This window comes from Thunnus thynnus, chromosome 5 (genome assembly GCF_963924715.1).
Source record: "Thunnus thynnus chromosome 5, fThuThy2.1, whole genome shotgun sequence".
NCBI classification, from domain to species: domain Eukaryota; kingdom Metazoa; phylum Chordata; class Actinopteri; order Scombriformes; family Scombridae; genus Thunnus; species Thunnus thynnus.
The window spans coordinates 32,441,073-32,460,347 of NC_089521.1; the positions used below are offsets into that span (position 1 = coordinate 32,441,073).

Consider the following 19,275-nt stretch of genomic DNA (forward strand, 5'->3'; position numbering starts at 1 on the left):
CTCACTTTCTTTCACATAACACCTTGACCAGGAAAATTCTCCCCTCTCATCTTTGCACCTGTACATCACACAATGCTGACAGCTGTCGCCTACGGAAGATCAAATCTGACTTATTGGATTCTTTTGTGTTTAAAACTTGTGCTGCGTTGTAAAAATGTTTCCCAGGATCAGTACAATTAAGGGGTTTATAAGGGAGAAAAACCTTAAAATGATAAAAGAAATAAGAATAAAATATTATTATTTAAATAAAGTAAGTAAAAAACAAAACATAAATAAAAAAAGGATAAAAAGAACATTATATCCCATAACCTGTAAAGAATATTTCAGCAAAAAGGCTCAATTATACTGGGTTCCCCCTGTATCTGGGGTTAATTAATGGATATATTTATGAAAAATAATATGTCAGGGTTTTTTTAATGGATTATCTCCATGTTTGGAAGGATAAAAATGATAAATGATAACAATATGGATGTCAAAGAGAAATAGGAGTTGGAAACACATATCATAAATCACATTTAAAGCAGGACATACACAAACTAACAGCCCAGCATGGAGGGAATTTGATTGAAGGGTGAAAATTCAGTATTTTAACACTCCATCTATCACTCCAACATACCGTAATACACCTGAACTATGTTGGAGGGGTTGTGGGTTGGTGCAGGATTTCACACATCTATTTTGGGATCGCCCAAAGCTCCTTCTGGAAGGATGTTCAACAGGAGATAAAACAGATTTGAGTATTAACTTTACTTTAGATCCAACACTTTTCATACTGCGTATACTTCCTAGTAATATGGCAGATAGAGATTCGATTTCTTTATTGAGAATTCTGCTTTTAATAGCGAGAAAAATGATAACAGCTTCCTGGTTGAAGCAGCAGCCCTCCAGTATAAAACAATGGAGAGACAGAGTAAAAAATGTCTTTATCATGGAGAAAACACAGTGAGATTACAGCTGAAAGGTTTGCTGAAACATGGTCACCATTAATACAGACAATACCAGAACTTCAGTCACCTCTTTTTTCCTGTTCTTACTTTTATTTATTTCACTTTACTTATTTTTTATTTCTATTTTTATTCCTAGTACACTTGTCTTTATTTTTTATTTCTCAAGTATAAGCCACAGAGTATGTTTGGTTAATACTACAGTTATTGTATAATTAATTCACTGGTGATGTGAGTGATTTGTATTTGCATACGTACATTTACATGTATTTTGTATTTGATGTGGTATTTGATATGTGCTGCTAATGCTTATGTATTATGAAAATTATTATTACCAATGAGGAAGGATAATTTCATAACAATGTTCAGAATAGACATAAAAAGTTAGAACAAGTGTAAATGTACATACATCTCCTCCAAGTTGTACATTCTCTGTATTATATGTTGAATAAAAAATCAGTTAAAAAAAAAAAAAGGATGTGTTTTATGTTTACATCGTTTTAATTTCTATCTTGTTTTTACGTGTTTACATTGTTTTAATATATATTCAGTTTTACATGTTTTTACTTTATTTTAATTTGATATACTTTAATCATTATTTTATTACCCTCACATTGGTGTCTTTTATTTAACAATTTTAATTGTTCTTGTTGTAATATTCTTTCATTTCATTCGCTCTGGGTATGAACTTGCAATATAAATAAAGTTCCCTGAATAACAGCAAAGCTAAACCAAAAAGAAACTTGTAATAGTAACAGTTTGGGACACAGAGAGGCTGAGTGAGTCCTGATCACTTTAAATCACATCATGGCAGAAATGGCCCTCATTGTGGGTCTTATCTCCAGTGAATTTCCCTGCCTGGTTATTGACAAAGGCTGCTAGATACACTCACACTTCATTATGGAGAGCAGTGACATCAGCACGTTGGTGGGTTACCAGGATACCTGGAGAGAGGCCCGGCTATCCAATTAAACACAAGAAGAAGAAGAAGAAGAAGAAAAAAACCCTGTCTCCAGATCAACTCACAGATAATCGTTGTCAGACGGAGCTGCTGACACCTGAAACACCTAAAACCAGCTTCACACAACCGGTGAGTCGAACAAAAGAAGATGTGATGTGAAAGAGTTTTAGTTTAAATTCAGACATAATGTGACGCTTTCTGTCAGTGTTTTAGATTTTCTGAATAATTTTGAGTTTTCTTAATATGAATGTGTGATTGTATCGTCTTCAGTGCTTCTGTAAAGAGTTTTTTTTATTTATATACTTTACATATTTTAAAAGTTGAGGTGACAGGAGGAAAATTTAACTGAACAGCTGTTTGGAACATGAAGAGAATAATAACAATAACATCAATATTCTACCAAACAGATGGTCATTAAATCAAAACAGAGTTAGAATTTGTTTTTGTACAGATTAAAGTATTAATTAATCAGTTGTAAACACGTATGTCTAGTTATTTGCTTAACTTCAGCTTCATAATTTTTCCAGTGTGTCTTAAACCAGCAGTCAGGTGTCCATAGTAACAGTGAAAGAGGTTTTCCTCGCGGTAATCATTCCTCCTGTTCATACTGGATATTAAAAGACCCTTCAAATGTGCTTTCAATGTAAAGTGATGGAGGCCAAAATCCACAGTGTGTCCACACAGTCATTTAAAAGTTGATGTGAAGCTTCTATTCAGCTTCAGCAGTCTGAGTTAGCCATATCAAGTGGATATCTGACACATTTACAGTCTTTTTAGCATCAAATTCCCTCTTTGTGTTTCCTCAGACAGTGTTTCCCTGTTGAGCTGCAGGTGGAAGTATAGTAACAAAAAGAGGAACTTTGGCACTAAAAAGACGTTGAAAGATATCTACTTGATTTGACTCATTTGGACGCTGAAGCTTCATATTAGCTTCAGATAAACTTTTGACACTTGAAAAATTGTGAACCCTTCCTTTAACTTAATCTAACTGTCTTGTAGTTCTGTAGTGATTTGATAATCGGTGGAATAACTGATCAACTGGAAATGAATCAAGTGTTTTTGGTTAGCGATTAATCGTTTAAGGACTGCAGGCTTTGGCTTTTTCCAGTGTGGGGATTTGTTGATTTTATATGATTAATTTGAATGTTAATTAATTCCATTTGAGTTATTTTAGTTTTACTGTAAATCAGATTAAATCAGCATGAACATGATGTCTCTTGCTCCAGTCTAACTACACTGGAATGCCGTCTATATTTCCACAACTGCAAACTTCCATGCAACTTTGCCTCACTGAAGTGTGGAGAAAATTGGTAATACTTGGCAGTAAAGTATATGTTATTTGGCCATAAATCATAGGGTTTGTGATTTAACAATAATATTTTATGGTAAAATGTCGTAAAAGAAACTGAAATGTATCCAGATATGAAGTTGCTTTGGACAAAAGTGTCTTATGCATGCCAAAACACTGGCTCTATAGGTGCAGACAATCATAATTTTTTATTAAATTAAAAATGACCTCATATATTCCTATATTTAATCAAACCATCACATTTTTATTTTAGATTATGACTAATCCTAAAGTCTTTGCTTTTTCAGTGCTTTCTCTGAAAATTTTTTTTGTTAATCAGGGCTCAACAAGTATTTATTAGTCGTAAAAAATTAACGGTTGTCCATTCAATATATATTTGAAACGTTACATTATTGGAGATGCGTTCGTTTTAGTGTTTTGCATCAGCCGTTTGGTGAATCTAAGGAGAAACTGACTTATTACGCCCATCTGGGAAACGCCAACGTCCTTATCGAGCAAGCCATACGTCATGGGGGTTTATGTGCCGAGTTCAGCCTTTCAGGTAGTTTTCCTCTCAACATCCTGCTCTTCTTCATCATAATTCACAAATACTAACTCTCAAATATGTCTCGTCACATTTTTTCTCAACTTTTTACACGAACAGCTGATTTATAGAGCCTGTCATGATGTTTAAACCTCATCGGGTTAACACAACCTGGAAGGCTGAGTTCGGGGTGAAAAAGTTTTCACAGGCTAACCGCATTGGAGCTCGTGCAGCAGGGGGTCGGGCTCGCGCTCACGGAGATGATGCTGCTGGGCTCGCGGAGCCGCTGGGTAACCGGCCAGCAGTCGCTCCGGCACCGTAAAAACTAACACATTAGTGGTGTTTGTCACCGACGGTAGCTTGTGTTGTGTAGCAGCCGACAAACACAACAAAATGCTGCCGTAGTTGATGTTTAATGAGCCGCAAAGGAGCAACAGACAGCGGGTAGTTATGCTAACCAGCGGCGGTTAGGTTAGCCCGCAACGCTCCAGCACTTTTACCGTTAACGTTGTCTTCTCCGGGCGTCATGCGATCGCCGTCTCCCGGTGTGCACGTTTTAGTTATTTGCGGTTTCCCATTAGGGCTGAAATAACCGACGGTTAGAGGTTTCAGCAGCTCAACAACATGACTCACACACTAGCAGGCTAAGTTAGCCGGCGAAGTTAGCCGGTGATGCTAGTGGTGCCCCCTCCAAGCCGCGGGCTGCTGAAGTGATGTCTGTCCGATGGAGCTGAAGTGTTTCTCGGCTTTCCAAAGATGACGCGCCGCCTGAGCCGGGTGTTTGTGCCTCTGTCAGCAGGAGGCGGAACATGGAAACCGAGGAAGAGTGGAACAAAGACCTGAGTGCACACGAACTGCTGGATAAAAAGGTCCTCTGCAAGCAGAATGGAAGGATCGGTGAGCCTGCTGCTTTTTAAATGTCTATTAACTGTCAAATGATCATCGATGGGTTAAGTTTACGGCAAGGTGACCTCTCATCAACAGCAGTAACGTTAGTGGAAAGTAACTAAGTACATTTACTCAAGTACTGTGCTGAAGTACAATTTTGAGGTACTTGTACTTTACTTTAGTATTTCCATTTGATGCTACTTTATATTTTCACTCCACTATATTTTAGCTTTAGTCACTTTTCAGATGAAGATTTGACACAATAGATAATATAACAAGCTTTTAAAATACAACACATTGTTAAAGATGAAACCAGTGGTTTCCAACCTTTTTGTCTTTTGACGTCTAACAAAAAGCAGTGTGTAGTCGGGGTCACATTTCACATGTCTATGAGTTAACAGCTCCACCAAATAGTGATTTTTCCCTCTAAACTTCTCACATGCTTTCATTTCAATAAATGTTCAAATTATCCAATATTTCAGCAAAAAACAAAGATTAGAGAAAAAGTCCAAAAACTGAAAACAGATTTGTGTATCAGAACTTTGTTTTTTCTTCTTTCCTCTCCCATTAATCATCTCACGACCCCTCAGATTTATCTGCTGACCCTTTGGAGGGGCCCGACCCCTAGGTTGGGAACCACTGGACTAAACTAGTTAACTGTATATAAAGTAGTGTAAACTAGCTCCACCTCCAGCAGCTACAACAGTAACATGCTGCTCTAACACTGATGCTTCACTATTAATAATCTAATGATGTCATATATAATAATATATCAGTCAGAGGGACCAAACCACTACTTTTACTGCAATACTTTAACTACATCAAGCTCATAATACTTATGTACTTTTACTGCAATACTTTAACTACATCAAGCTCATAATACTTATGTACTTTTACTGTAATAGGATTTTTCATGCAGGACTTTGACTTGTAATGGAGTATTTGTACGTTGCTGTATTGGTATTTTTACTGCAGTAAAGGATCTGAATACTTCTACCACTACTGTCTACAGGTGTAGTGAAAAGTCTTCACAGCCTGTTGAAAACCCAGAACACACTGCAGATTCAGTCCATCACCCGCTCAGAATGTGCTGGTAGGTAAAATCCTCCAAAAAGTCGACATAAATGTTAAATGTGAAAATGTGATAAAGCTGATGATTGTGCTTGGGTACTACAAAGACATAAGAGATATTTATGCCTTTACTCTGTTAACTGAGACCTTCCTCGACAGAACCTTTTGAATAATGAGGATAATGGTGATGACATGTCAGCGTGTATGAATAGCTTCAGCTCGTGCCTTTCTTGTTTTTCAAGTCACAGAGCTAAGCTTCAGTTTTTCTGAAAGAAACATCCTTGACAATAAAATCTTTCTGTTCTGAACTTATTTCCAAACTCCTCAAAAACTTTCCACCATCTTGACGATAAAATATTTCTTCTGTTAGTAAGTGGACCTGAAGATCAGCATTTTTGGCAAATTACTGTTTGCAGGGTCAACAAATAACTTTCACACACTTCAGCACAGTGTTCATTTTGTCAATGAAAGTGTTTGTTAAAAACCTTTTATTTCATGGTTAAATTGCAAGAACAACATAAATGAAAAAATACTGACAATCTCTCTTCATTATGCCCTGACGAGTAAAGACGAGACGAAATAGCTGGCTGTGTTTGGGTTATAGGCAAAAACAACTCATCGAGAAAATAACAATCAGATTAATCGATAATGAAAATAATCGTTAAAACAGGTAAGGGTTAAATACTATATGTATATGCTGTTGATCTCAGGTGTGTGTGTGTGTGTGTGTGTGTGTGTGTGTGTGTGTGTCGTCTGTGTAACTCAGGCTCTTGTCCAAATCTGACGATGAGTAGGAGCGAGCACGCCGATGCACGGCCCGTCCCCGTGGCCCTCACCCCCCAGCTCCCCCCCAGAGCTCACCGGCCCCTCTGCGTGTCGGTCTCCTCCGACAGCAGCGGACGCTTCAAAGCTCTGGAGACGCAGGAGTGGAAGAACAACCTCAAAGCTCAGGTACGTTCACAAATACACACACGTCTGCTGCTGAGGAAGAACACCGAGCAAAACAAATGAGTTAAAGAATCATACAAGAGGCAAAGAAAGAAGATTTACAGAAAGACTCGCTGCTGACTAGAAGGTTTTCTCTTCTAACGGTGTCACCTGGCTGCCAGGGTGAGGAGTTAGAGGGGCATATTTAACTTTGGGGTCACGTGATTTATAGACAGAGTCAAAGGTTAGGCTGCAACGGAACTCATGGTTCAGAAGAAGATGGGAGACAAATATAAAACATTACAATTTACATGAAAACAACATTCAAGATGTCCAGTGTTTAAATAAAATCTTAAAATATGTAAAATATTCAATACCCAGTTTTTAAATCTAAGCGTTATATGACGCCTGATACCTTCTTCCTTTAAACATGGTAGTGAATGAAACAACAGCTTGATGATAACTTACAAACATGAACATGTCTTGTCCTGCAGCTTGTTGAACGAGCTGCCAAACAAACGTTCACCGCTAACGTCAGTTAGCAGCAAGAAGCTAATTAGCTGCTGAGCTGCAGCACATTAAACATCATGTAAACATACCTGCAGACGTCACTTCAGACCTGTTAGATGCTGGTTTGATTGTTTGCTCTTTAAAATCTCTGTTAGCAACACGCTGTCTGTCTGTGACTTGTAGCTACAGCAGTTTGTTTACTTTGTCTCCAATGAGACATTCAATTCTACAATTAATCTGCAGTTCATATACGTATATGTTCTATTACACCAATAATCATAGGAATATTTTAAGACCACAGACTGATTCAGAGTGGATTTATTTCTCTGGGGGGTGTGGGTTGATTTTAATATTGCATGCAGGAGTTCATGACTTTAATCGTCACATATTCATATATATATATTAATATCATCTATATGTTATTGTCCACCTTCCTCCTGTGTCTGGCGTTGAACCATAATTTTAGTCCTGTCTGCAGAGACACTGCAGACATTTACTTCTTCTTACAGGCAAAAGTCTTTAGCAAAGGAAGATATTTTTCACCTTTTACATCTCTGTTGTAACTCCGCAACCTCCAGTTTTTTGTGTTTATCGATCTACAAGTGTTAAAAACCTCACAGATATCAGTCCCTCTAAAAGAATAATAGGCAGAAATAACATTTGAGTAGGTTTGCAGCTGTTGGAGTGAATAATTATAATTCCACTAAAATGATAAAATAATAATTTGACACGTTTTTAATCTTGTGTATTACAGCACCACCTGCTAACGGCTGATTTTGTTATAATTTATTATTCACCAGCCTATGTGATATTAACTGGCTGTAAGATATATTGATTTGATAATGAATGTAATGTATTTGAAATGGATCATTGTTTCTATGTAACACCTCCATATTGTTCATATTCTGACCCCTCACAGTGTCCCCTCATAATTATTTTATTTTTCAGTCATAAATATTTAATCAGTCATTAATAAATTGTTGATTAATCCTTAATGAAGCTTTCAGGAAGCAGAGAGAAACAGGAGAAACACACCAGCCAGCATGATTTCAATGAATGTTTTAATAAATGACGACTTGACTGTTTGACTGCTGGGATCATGAAAACATCAGGATCAGGATCACAGGAAGTCTCAGTAGCTTTTGTCTGATGAACCGGTGGACTACATGTCAGACGTGTGTGTGTGTGTCTCTTGCAGATGGAGCAGGCCCACAGCGCAGGAGCCGCCAGCAGCACAGGCTCTCTGGAGCGAGCGTCTCTGTTCTGCGCCTCGGCGTCCACCACGGCGTCCAGCTCCGGTCTGTCCAGCCCGGTGGAGATCCTCACCAAGAGCAAATCCTCCAGCCGCTTCTCTCTCTTCTCTCCGCCCTGGAACAGCAGCTCCGAGTCCGACTCCAACCCTCCGTCTCGCTCGGGCTCCAAGAAGCTGCGCAACTACAGCAGGAGAGCCGCTACGGGTCCAGCTGGAGCCAGGGGGCCCGACACGCCTGAGCCCAAACCCGGAGGCCCCGAACACTTCCAGTACTCCGAACCCGTCATCTCCAAGGTGACGGACTACATCTACGTCGGCAACCTGAACGCAGCGTACAACGGGCGCACCTTGTGTCGCAACAACATCGACAGCATCATCGACATGAGCAGCGTGCCGGGAGAACCGGGCCCCAGCCTCAACCTCATACCCTGCACCTGCTCCCGCGGCACCCGCCATAGCTGGTCCCGCCTCAAGGTGGACATTGGCGACGTGCCGGACGCTCTTGGCGATGGCCCTGCCCTGAGGCAGCGCTGCTTCGAGGACATCAACGGGTGCATCGACGCCTCCACCGAGAAGAGGAAGCGCGTTCTGGTCCACTGTCGGGACGGGTACTCCCTGGCGCCCACCTGCATCATCCAGTACCTGATGGTGAAACAGAACATGAGGCTGATCGCAGCCTACGAGCTGCTGAGAGCCAAGTACCCGGTCAACATCAGAGAGTGCCACCAAAACGTGCTGGTGAGCCTGGAGAGGGCGCTGCGGCCCGGAGGCAACGTGGACCCTGAGTGCTTCAAACAGGCCATCTCACGCAAAGTGGCGTGGACCTGACTCAGTTTCCCAACATGCTCGGCTTCTCTTTACTCCTCCACCCTGTCGCGGTATTAGATATTACTCTAAAGACAACCAAGGTCAGCTGTACTTCTCCCTGTAGACTGCTCAACTGGATATTATTGTTCCTACCTGAGTTCAGTGGTTGTAAAAGTTATGAATTTGATGTATTTCCTCTTCAAACCTGTAAATGTGACCTGGCTGTGATGCCCCTCCCCCCCCCCCCCCCCCCCCCCCCCCCCCCCCCCCCTCCCCCCACAGAGCAGGAGACGCAATAGACTTAACTGTAATGTATACAGCTTCTTGGTATAACAATGTAATCGTGTTGGCTGTATAGTTGATATAGTCCTGCTTCAGTTCTGTGCCATGCTGTCGTGGTGGTGTTTTATATCAGGGGAATTTCTTAAAGGGAGATCTCAGGAGATTATTGATGTCATTTCAGTACTGAGTGGGAAATTATTAGTTTAGTCTGCGGCCTCCATCACACCTGGACCTAAAATGCATCTTGGTGACCTGTGTTTGAACCACATATGGTTGGAAAATATGTCCTAAAAGGTTAGAAAGATCCCGTCAGTTTATATTATGCAGCAGATTAACATGTGACACAATGTGAACGGAAAATCTACATTTAATCACACATGGTTCCAATAACTGCTTCAAAGTTCTGCTGCAGGTGTAGATTAAGGCATCAGAAAATCATTTTAATTATGAAAAGGTGGTTTAATGAGCCAATTGGCACTTTTAAACAATTATAAATATGGAAGGACACCTCTGTGTGTTCCAGTTTTAATTCACAGGGAACAATAGAAGTGAACATTTGAGCCTCGTTCCTGATGTCTTGAATACTTGAGGAGGAAGAGTTAAGAAAAATTCATGTTGCTGATTTCCATGTTTTCACCAAACTGTCCGACTATAGAAACTCAACAGACAGACGGACAACTCAGAGAAGGTGTCCTGTGGACTTAAATTCAAACACAGATGTGTTTTCACCAAATGTGTCCTTTGGCTACATGTAGAGCTGCAACTACTGATAATATTTTCTATTAATTGAGTAATTGTTTAGTGTATAAAATGTCAAAAAGTAAATCATAACCCAGATCCCAAGATAACGTCTTCAAATATCCAACAGTCCAAAACCCAAAAATATTCCGTTCATAATGATAAAAAACAGAGAAAAGCAGAAAATTATCACATCTGAAAAGCTGGAACACACTGACCTGATTAATCGATTATTAAAATCGTTGCAGATTCCTTTTCTTTCGATCGACTGATTGATTTATTGACATTGTTTAAGCTCTACTTGCCTCACATGCTAACAGAGCACGAGATGCAAAGAAAACAGGAGCCTGTTGATCACAACGTTGCTCCACAGAGTCTCTTTAACAGCTTTCACTCTCCCCACACATGAACACTCAAACTTTTATGTAAAATTTAAACACAAACGGTCACTCAAGATGGTTTTTAAACATATTTCTGACGCCAGGTGTGAACTGCAATCTGTGAACTTCAAGATTTTGACATAAATCTGCAAAGATCTGACAATGACGCAAGTAAGGCTGTGCGATATGACCAGAATCTCAAATCCAGAACGATACGTATCACGATACACCACATTTTCTGTAAATTCAATGAATAAATAGTTTATATAAAACGACAACATGGAAAAGTGCAGTTTTCTGGTCTGTTTTAGACTTTTCATACCTAAACTACGTCCATGCATCCGTACCGTGCAGAAGAACCCAAACTATCGTCCAAATGATGAACAATATTGCCGCAAAAAGTGATTGGCGACACAACGAAATAAACGATAGAACATAATATGAAGCGATAGACATCACATGATATATATCATCATATCGCACAGCCCTAGAAGCAAGTTAACTGGCCATCTTTTGTTTGGAGGGTGTTTTTCTTCCTAAACGGTTGTTTGGATGTTCTCGCCGCTGTGGTCTCAGTTGGGGAAATAAAGGAGTCGGTTTTCAATCCTGTCGAAACAAAAGCTGCAACTCTGCCGCTGATTCTCTAAAGACGGAGGACGTACATGTGATCGACTGGATTACATCACTGATTTATCTGCTTCTATCGCAAGAAGAGACTTTGCACATGAACACGAGTTTAAAATCTGACCTGCTTCTGATCTTGTGACCTTTTCGTGCTAGTTTTTTTTGTTTTTTTTCTTGTGTGTTTTCTGAGGTCATACTCGATGGAAGACGAACGGCCCAACCTGTCCTCTGTGAGGAAGACTGTAGCCCCGTTTTGTTTTGTTTTTAGCCACAGTTTGGTTAAATCTCTTGGGTGGTGCTCAGACTGTGGCTTTGTGAATTTGAACTTCAGTGTATGCAGTGACGCTGGGTGATGTGCATCTCTGTGGATTATCAGTATTAGTGCGTCGGTGCCACTGAACTGCGATTCATCGTTAAAACTGCAAGAGATGATTTTGCACTACTCACAAGATTATTGTCTGAAATGCAAAATATTGCCTTTTTATTTTAATATTGTTTGAATTATTGTTTTTATTTTTTTTTAGAGAATGACTGATGACGTTACTTTCCAAGAGGTTTGACATTTACCACGTTTACATGCTCATTAGAACCAGATTTAGGTAAAAGTTTTAATTAAAGTGTTGGCAGCCAGATAATCTGAGTTTACATGATTTGATGTTTGACCAAAACGATACGAATCTTAACCTCAACATGATGCTTTTTTACAACATCTGGTACTCTTTATCTTTTTCTACAAATAAAGTTGAGTCACATAATCCACAATTTTCTGCACAAAAATCAAATTATTGAAGTAATGAAACATTTTCTGATGAAAGAATAATCTGACCAAGCATTCAGTGCCAACAATTATTTTCATTGATTATGTTTTGATTAAAGTCCATTTGAGTCCCAGCTGCCAGTTTTGGCCAAATATTCGTCTTTTCAGAGAAGATATAAAAGGAAATAAAGAGTGTGCGTCATAGTTCAACAACGTCTCTCCTGCGTTGCTGCAAACAAAGATATTAAATTTACAGTGATATATAACAAAAGCATCAAATCCTCACATCAGAGAAGCTTCAATCTAAGAGTGTTTTTGTTCAATTAAATGACTTAATTAAACGATAATTTGCTCTCCTTCCCTTCATGATTTAGATGTTTCTCCGCTCCGACACACCTGATTCGAATGATCAGCTCGTTATGAAGCTTCAGCAGAGCTTTAATGACGAGCTGATCGTTAGACTCAGGTGTGTCGGAGCAGAGAAACATATAAAACATGCAGGTCAGGAAAAGACTAACGCTGGACTAATTGATTAATCAGCACTAGTGCTAATATTCACTATACTACAGACACAATTCAGTCAGTAGGAAGAAAGCTGTCGAGGTTTAATATCTGTCCTGTATTTGGGTTAAAGTATGTTTTCGACTAACGCTGTAATAAGCTGTCCCGCCTGCTTTTTCCTCCACTGGTATATTTTGTCTCACCAGTTCTGATTTTACCGTTTATTTTAGCACAGTCCCTCGGTGGTTTTATGCTAAACTGTCATTTGAAGATGCAACTTATGGGAGGATTCAGGAGAACCTGGTTTATGCATCGATCTCCCTGTAAATGCAAATACGGCCTTATCATGTGAGGATAACTGCATTAGGGGCGTTAATCATGACTGCAATATTCATGATTAAACATACAGCCCTGAGAAACCGGAAAACCCAATCTGCAGATTATTTTCTATATTGATTAGTTGTTTAGTCCATGAAATGTCAGAAAATGGTGAAAAATGTCACTTTTTCTCAAAGCCCAAGATGACCTCATATGTCTTGTTTTCTCCACAACACAAAGATATTCAGTTTACTGTCATAGAAGACTAAAGAAACCAGAAAATATTCACATTTATGAAGATGGAATCAGAAAAAAGCAGTTTATCGATTATCAAAATAGTTGCCGATTAGTTTAACAGTTGGCAACTAAGTTAAACTAAGTTAAGCAGCTAACCGTTTGGTTCAGGTAAGCTAACAGTCCAGTTCAGTGGTTAAAATTTTGGTTTTGATCAGCAAACATCTTTTGGTTTTGTTCCATGAATGAAAACGTACCTGCTCGTAAAATTATCTTAACAGTGAAGCTGTACAGTCAAAGCTGAAGGTGAAATATTAACAACAAGAAGGAAGAACTGGACGGACACTAGCAAACAAACACTTAACGCTTTAAATTTATTAAGCTAGCTACAGAGGACAAACAGGCCAAGACAGGTATCCAATATTTCAAAACAAATGTTTAAAAAAATGTTATGACTGGCAAAATATTTTGGCACAAAACATTACTGACCACTACAACATGACAAACCTTTCTGACAGGAAATATGCAAATATTTAAATTAAGTCTTTAAAAGGGAAAACTAGCATCTTGAGTGGCATCTACAAAAAGCCTTAAAGCACTACTTGGACATCCTCGTTTTTTCGTATTTTAAAGTTTTTAGGTTTTTTTTTTTTAAGTTAATGGGCAATCTCAGTGAGAATCAGTTGTAACCGTGACATTAACCCCCAGCAGCACAGTTCAGTTGTCATGTGACCAGAGTGGAAGCGAACAGTATGGTGCCTTCATTTGGAGTCGTCTCGTGACTGTACGGTGACATTTGCACACTTTGTATGACTTTAACTTCTCTTGAGATGTTGTAAAATGTTGAATATTTTTTCGATGTTTTCTTTTGGGCAAAAAAAAAAAAAAAAAAGTATGAACATGATATTCGTGTAAAAGTGGTCCTTGCTGTAATATATTTGCTAGTCATTAGTGCACAGTACTGGTGTTTTACTAATGATGAGACCGATGAAGACGATATATATATTTCCTCGATGGATGTTTTACTGCTCATACAGGACGCTGCAGTAGGCCGACACATTTTGGTTAATCCCTCGTCGTAAATGTTTCTGCGAATTGAAATCTCCAAAGTCAAAGTCATCACATCAAACTGAATAGGTTTTCTAACTCGTTCTCTCAGGTGATTTCTCAGTGGCCCAGAATGTTCTCAATAAATATGATGTTCAGATATGTGAAGCGATGTATTTCTCATGTCAATATTCTTAAGTCAGATATAATTTGTACTGTTGAAATATTAAAGAAAACCATGTACTTAACGGTTGTTGTGGTGTTGACTTAACAAAAGAACTGTGCAGCACAAGGCCGGCAGAATACTCAAAAATAATATATATATATATGTATGTTATTGAAGTGTGGAACGTAATGGAAGAAGAGGGCCCAGTCAGACCAGTATTCAGATCATGTCCACTAGGGGTGTGCCTGAATGCAAATACGTTATTCGGCAAAGCACAAATAGTGGGTTTTATACGAATATTTGTTTCATACAAATATTTTAAAAATTATTTGTTGGGGGTGTTCACCAGAGATAAAGCAAAGTGCTCTTAACGGACTCTCCATAACCTGTTTCCCCTTCTCTTTTCCACAAAGTTAGGTTGTAAAAAATAGGCAATAAATGAAAAGTGCAAAGCAATAATTGCCTTTGAAGTTGTTATGGGTGTATAAATAGGTAGAGGTCTGTCTGCAGTGAGGTGATGAGTAAAGTTTTAGCTCAGTAATCAGCGCAGTCGTCTATGATCTGGGAGACTCCAGTTCCAGACCCGATGTGGGTACCTCCTGCGTAAGGTAGTTTATTCATGAACACTTATTGTAACACTTTAATTTTCTAAAATTAAAAGTGTCAGAAAAACAAAAACAGGATTTTTAAGCCTCTTTCCACTTTTATTTGAATACAAATACAGATACAAATAATTTTGCTGCCTCAACAAATACAGATACAAATACAAATACTGGGATCTCTGCACATCTTTAATGTCCACACGAAGCTGCTGAATTTATAAACCCATATTTTTCTCTTAGTTTTGTTCCTCCGTCCAGACTGAAACGTTTTTCTCCCCTGAAAACAGCTTTTCCAAAATGGCCTCTATGGTGTGTAAAACATGAAAACGCCGGCTTGGTGTTGTAGTGTGTACGGGGAAAACAAAGCTTTGTAGAAACGCTGTCATATCAGTGACAGAACAGATGGTGGCGGCAGCGCTGTATTTCATTGGAGGAGGAAGAAACAACTACAGTGACAACAACAGCTGACGGCTACATGCAAGTGTTCTATTTATTGTCTACTTTGACGGCTTGTTTAGAGTGAAACATTGCTATCTACCACCTTTCTCTCCTCAAACTGTTGGAATCTGCTGCAATAAACTAAATGTCAGAATACCGCCTCTTATTCGCTGGTTTTCTGTGGCTGACTTGCTCATCTGTCCCCCACACATGCCCAGTAGGTGGAGAATTACCCGTTTTGGTGCTTTTAATGTGGGCGGAGGTGTTTGCAGAAACACGTAATTACAACGTCATGTGATGCACTCTGGCCCAAAAAGACTTTTTCCCATAGACTTACATTGTGAAAGAGACGTCTGTAAATCAGTGGATAAATTTTTCTGAGCATCACAACCCCCACGAAATGACTTGTCTCACTATCAGAATTAAATCCGTTCGGTCCGATCACATTTCAAAAGCCTAGAAGAGCCGCATGATTGAATTGTTTTATCTCCATTCAAGTTAGGCGGAGGGCTAAACCGGAAGTAGCTGACTCGGCCAGCGAAAGTCACCAGTGCGCATGCACTATGGGCCGCACAATGCGGAAGATCCGGGTACTTTCATACCAGGAAGTCGATTTTTTATTGCTTCATGGACGGGGCGGCGCCTCCGACACTGTATCCAGTTCTCTTTATACATCCATGATTCACACAGAACTTTCAAGTAGAGTTCGTCGTTGGTGAACTTTGACACGTGGATTTACGCTATTCACCAAACCATCTTGATGGAGCTGCCCACGAGGGAATAGAGAGCCGGAGAGTCCAAAATGGAGAAAGCTTATACTAGCTGTGTCACACCGTCCAATTTTATACAATGTTTTAATAGTATCATGTTAGCAGGTAGTTTGCTAGCCACAGCATCTTACTGTCTGAAAGAAGATTTCTCAATACCTCGAGACAACAGTGTCCATCCCCTAAATGCCTCATGCAGAATATCAGTAGATGCTACATTTTACCTGCATAAGTTCCTGCGTCTGAGGAACGTGAATAGAGTTTAACTCTAAACTTTTTCAGTTCATTCTCTGGTAGTACGGATGTAATCCCATCTCTGACCACAATGTGGGTTGCAATGGCAGAGTGGCGCTGTCCATATTTCTGCTTGTTGAATCCTTGTGCAGAAGAAGAGGAAGCAGAAGCAGCGTTGTTTATTAGGTATTTTTATGTATTTCTGAATATGCCTTAGACATCCAGCACTAAGTCTTGCGCATACATGCCAAGTTTCGTTCACAGTAACATTACACAGTTCAACAGTACAGCTTAAGTCTCTTAAACGTTTTCATCATTAACACTACAGATGTAATCCCACCTCCGACCACAGTGTGGGTTGCAATGGCAGAGTGACAGGTCGCTAGCTGCTAGGTGCGTGGTTTCAGCAACCAGGCTTCATTTGGCCTTTTGAGCTTCAAAATCTCTCTTCAGAGACCAATGGGTGATGTCACGATGGCTACGTCCATATTTTTCTTACAGTCTATGGCTCTAACATACAGCGAGTGACTATTTTAGGAAGACACTGTCAGTGAACTCTGTGTGTGTTTTTGTCTGTTGGAAGAGAGAGAGAGAACAGCAGCGGTTGAGCAAGAACAAAGCTGTGAATCAAATAAATAAAACGTAATTTTCTGATTGTTTCACAGCAGCTAAGTTCTAAACCCCCAAACGACCCTGCAGGAAGGTGCCACATTGCCAGATTTTGTGTGAATGCAGAGCTTCATCCCGTTGTGGGAAATCTTCAGATGGGCCAATAAATCTTCAGGTCACCCACAACTTAGTATAAAACTCAAAACTTATAAGAGACAGACTCAAAGAAATACACTGGAAGCTGGTAGAGTTCAATGTGAATAGGTTTACTCTGCATAAAGAGCAATACAAAGCAAACCATGGCTTTGATCCCGGGATAAAGAACCTAATGAAAAACCATAAGACATTAAATTATATACCTCCTACCCTTATTATATACCCTCCTTATGTGGGGCTTATTCGCTGAACCCCACCCTGTTTGATCTTAACACTTTGGTAATAATCCAAACATGACTCACCTCAGAAAACAATGGTGTCTCACACTTCTCTAACATGTATCAGTTGTACTTAGCCTCTTCCACATTTCTCATAATAAACATGGCCTAGCGGCCTTCACTCATCACACACAGAAGATTAAAATATGACATTGCTGATTCTCCCCTTCCGTATTCCCATAGAAACTATCTGCTAAATGTTTACTGGCCTATTCATGGAAGGACAGTTTTCCACCACAATCCTCTCCGCTGTGGCCTCTCTGCTCTGTGTATGTGTTGCTCAGCACCGCCCTCGGTCAAACAAACACAGACAGACAGCAGAGGAGAGGGACGGAGATGGTGACCAGCCTTTTACCTTCTCCGCTTCTCCTGACTGGAACGTACCATCTACTCAGGTGACCACAGGATGAGCAAGACTAATACAAAGCTTTAAAAACATACAGAACATTGATTTCTCTGTTACTGCTGACTGTCACGACATCCTATGATCACACGCTCAGCTATGAGTGCACCAAATTATACAGCATTTCAGTTACTATCCCTCCTACCTCAACTTGACAGAGCTGTGACTCACTTCTTAGTGTAGCTAATAATGCACACCTGTTCTCACTATCACTGACTAAGCAGACAATGAGTCCACCTTCACAAAACTCTTAAAAAGAATAACAGGACTGGAGCCCCTCAACAAAATATAACATTGGGAACCAGGGCCTTTTCACAATCTTCCAAAAAAATAAACACATTGCTTTTCACAGATAGTGCTTTATTCCAGCGTACTACGTTTCAATTCCCACAATTCCCTACTTCCTGGTTTGCACGCCACAATAGGAATTCTTGGCTAAAGCCGGCATTACATGAAGTACATTTACAGATATCATTACATAGAAGGGTGTGTTTCCAGACCGTGAAAGGCAATACTTCGCACTCCTTTTCTGGAAGGTCCTGGCTCCAAATCTGCGTTGCTGCAAATCTGGGCTTCAAACGGGCTCCAATGAAACCAACAGGTGACGTCATTCCTCACTATGTCCATCTTTATATAGTCTATTTGTGCAATAAAGAAGCACACATATTCCACCAGCAATAGCCCAGCAACAACTCCCAGAGGCCATAAAAACCATGTAGCAACCACCTAGAAACCAACCAGCTTCTCAATATGAAACAATTATAACTCTGTTGCAACTCATTAGCCACCACTCTAAAAATGCCAAGTGCTAGCTAATGCTTTACGCACCAAGCATACATCAGATTTTCCCATTGAATAAAACCACTCTGATATCCTATTAAAGCTGATGAACTGTAATAGTCTTGGTTCTCTTATCATTAGTGTGTTCATGGCTTCACATGCTGCAGTTTGTCTGTCACCAGCAGCCCTGACTGGACCCCCATGTGTGTAACCCACCCCGCCCTCACAGAAAAAACACCACAGCAAATGCTTTTCTGCTTTTACATCTGTCAGGAATACATTAGTGACAGAGAGAGTATATTTATTGTTTAATATTAATGACTTTATTTTAATCTTCGCTATGTCCCTTTAACACCGAAAGGTAATTTTTTGCTGTAGTTGTGAATTTTTACTCAAATATCCTCATTTTCTTTTATCTGGATGAATCAATTTTTTTCAATTTGATTGTTTTTTGCTTTTTTCATGTATTTGTTTGCATTTATTTATGTTCTTATTTATATTACATTTAATATTTTTGTATTTATTTGCATTTTGTTGCATATTTCCAAAAATATATATATATTTTTACCATTAATGGAATACATTATTGTTACATAAGGTGACTTCCTGCATAATTTGTGCAATTTCAAATTAGCAACTACTTGCACTTACACTGTTACTTTTTTTTTGCTGTATTTCCATCTATGTTGCTGGCTTACTTTCACCTCAAATATCATTTAGCCAACGAGTCAGTACAACTTTTATTTAGAGGCTTTGCTGCTCATTTAGC

The 19,275-nt window shown here is 39.4% G+C and overlaps 1 protein-coding gene across 1 annotated transcript; it reads left to right on the forward strand.

The window, feature by feature from the left end:
• Nucleotides 1-3,793: 3,793 nt before the first annotated feature.
• LOC137183627 (uncharacterized) lies at nucleotides 3,794-14,321 on the forward strand. The gene is made up of 4 exons (XM_067590810.1): nucleotides 3,794-4,634; nucleotides 5,638-5,718; nucleotides 6,463-6,647; nucleotides 8,332-14,321. Exons 1-4 carry the CDS (start codon nucleotides 4,547-4,549, stop codon nucleotides 9,211-9,213), a joined length of 1,236 nt encoding a protein of 411 aa, XP_067446911.1. The 5' UTR covers nucleotides 3,794-4,546; the 3' UTR covers nucleotides 9,214-14,321.
• Nucleotides 14,322-19,275: the final 4,954 nt, after the last annotated feature.

Coding starts and splice junctions, on each gene's coding strand:
- LOC137183627 (XM_067590810.1), top strand. CDS start 4,547: ATGGAAACCGAGGAAGAGTGGAACAAAGACCTGAGTGCACACGAACTG. Junction 4,635..5,637: donor CAAGCAGAATGGAAGGATCG/GTGAGCCTGCTG, acceptor TACTGTCTACAG/GTGTAGTGAAAAGTCTTCAC. Junction 5,719..6,462: donor CACCCGCTCAGAATGTGCTG/GTAGGTAAAATC, acceptor TGTGTAACTCAG/GCTCTTGTCCAAATCTGACG.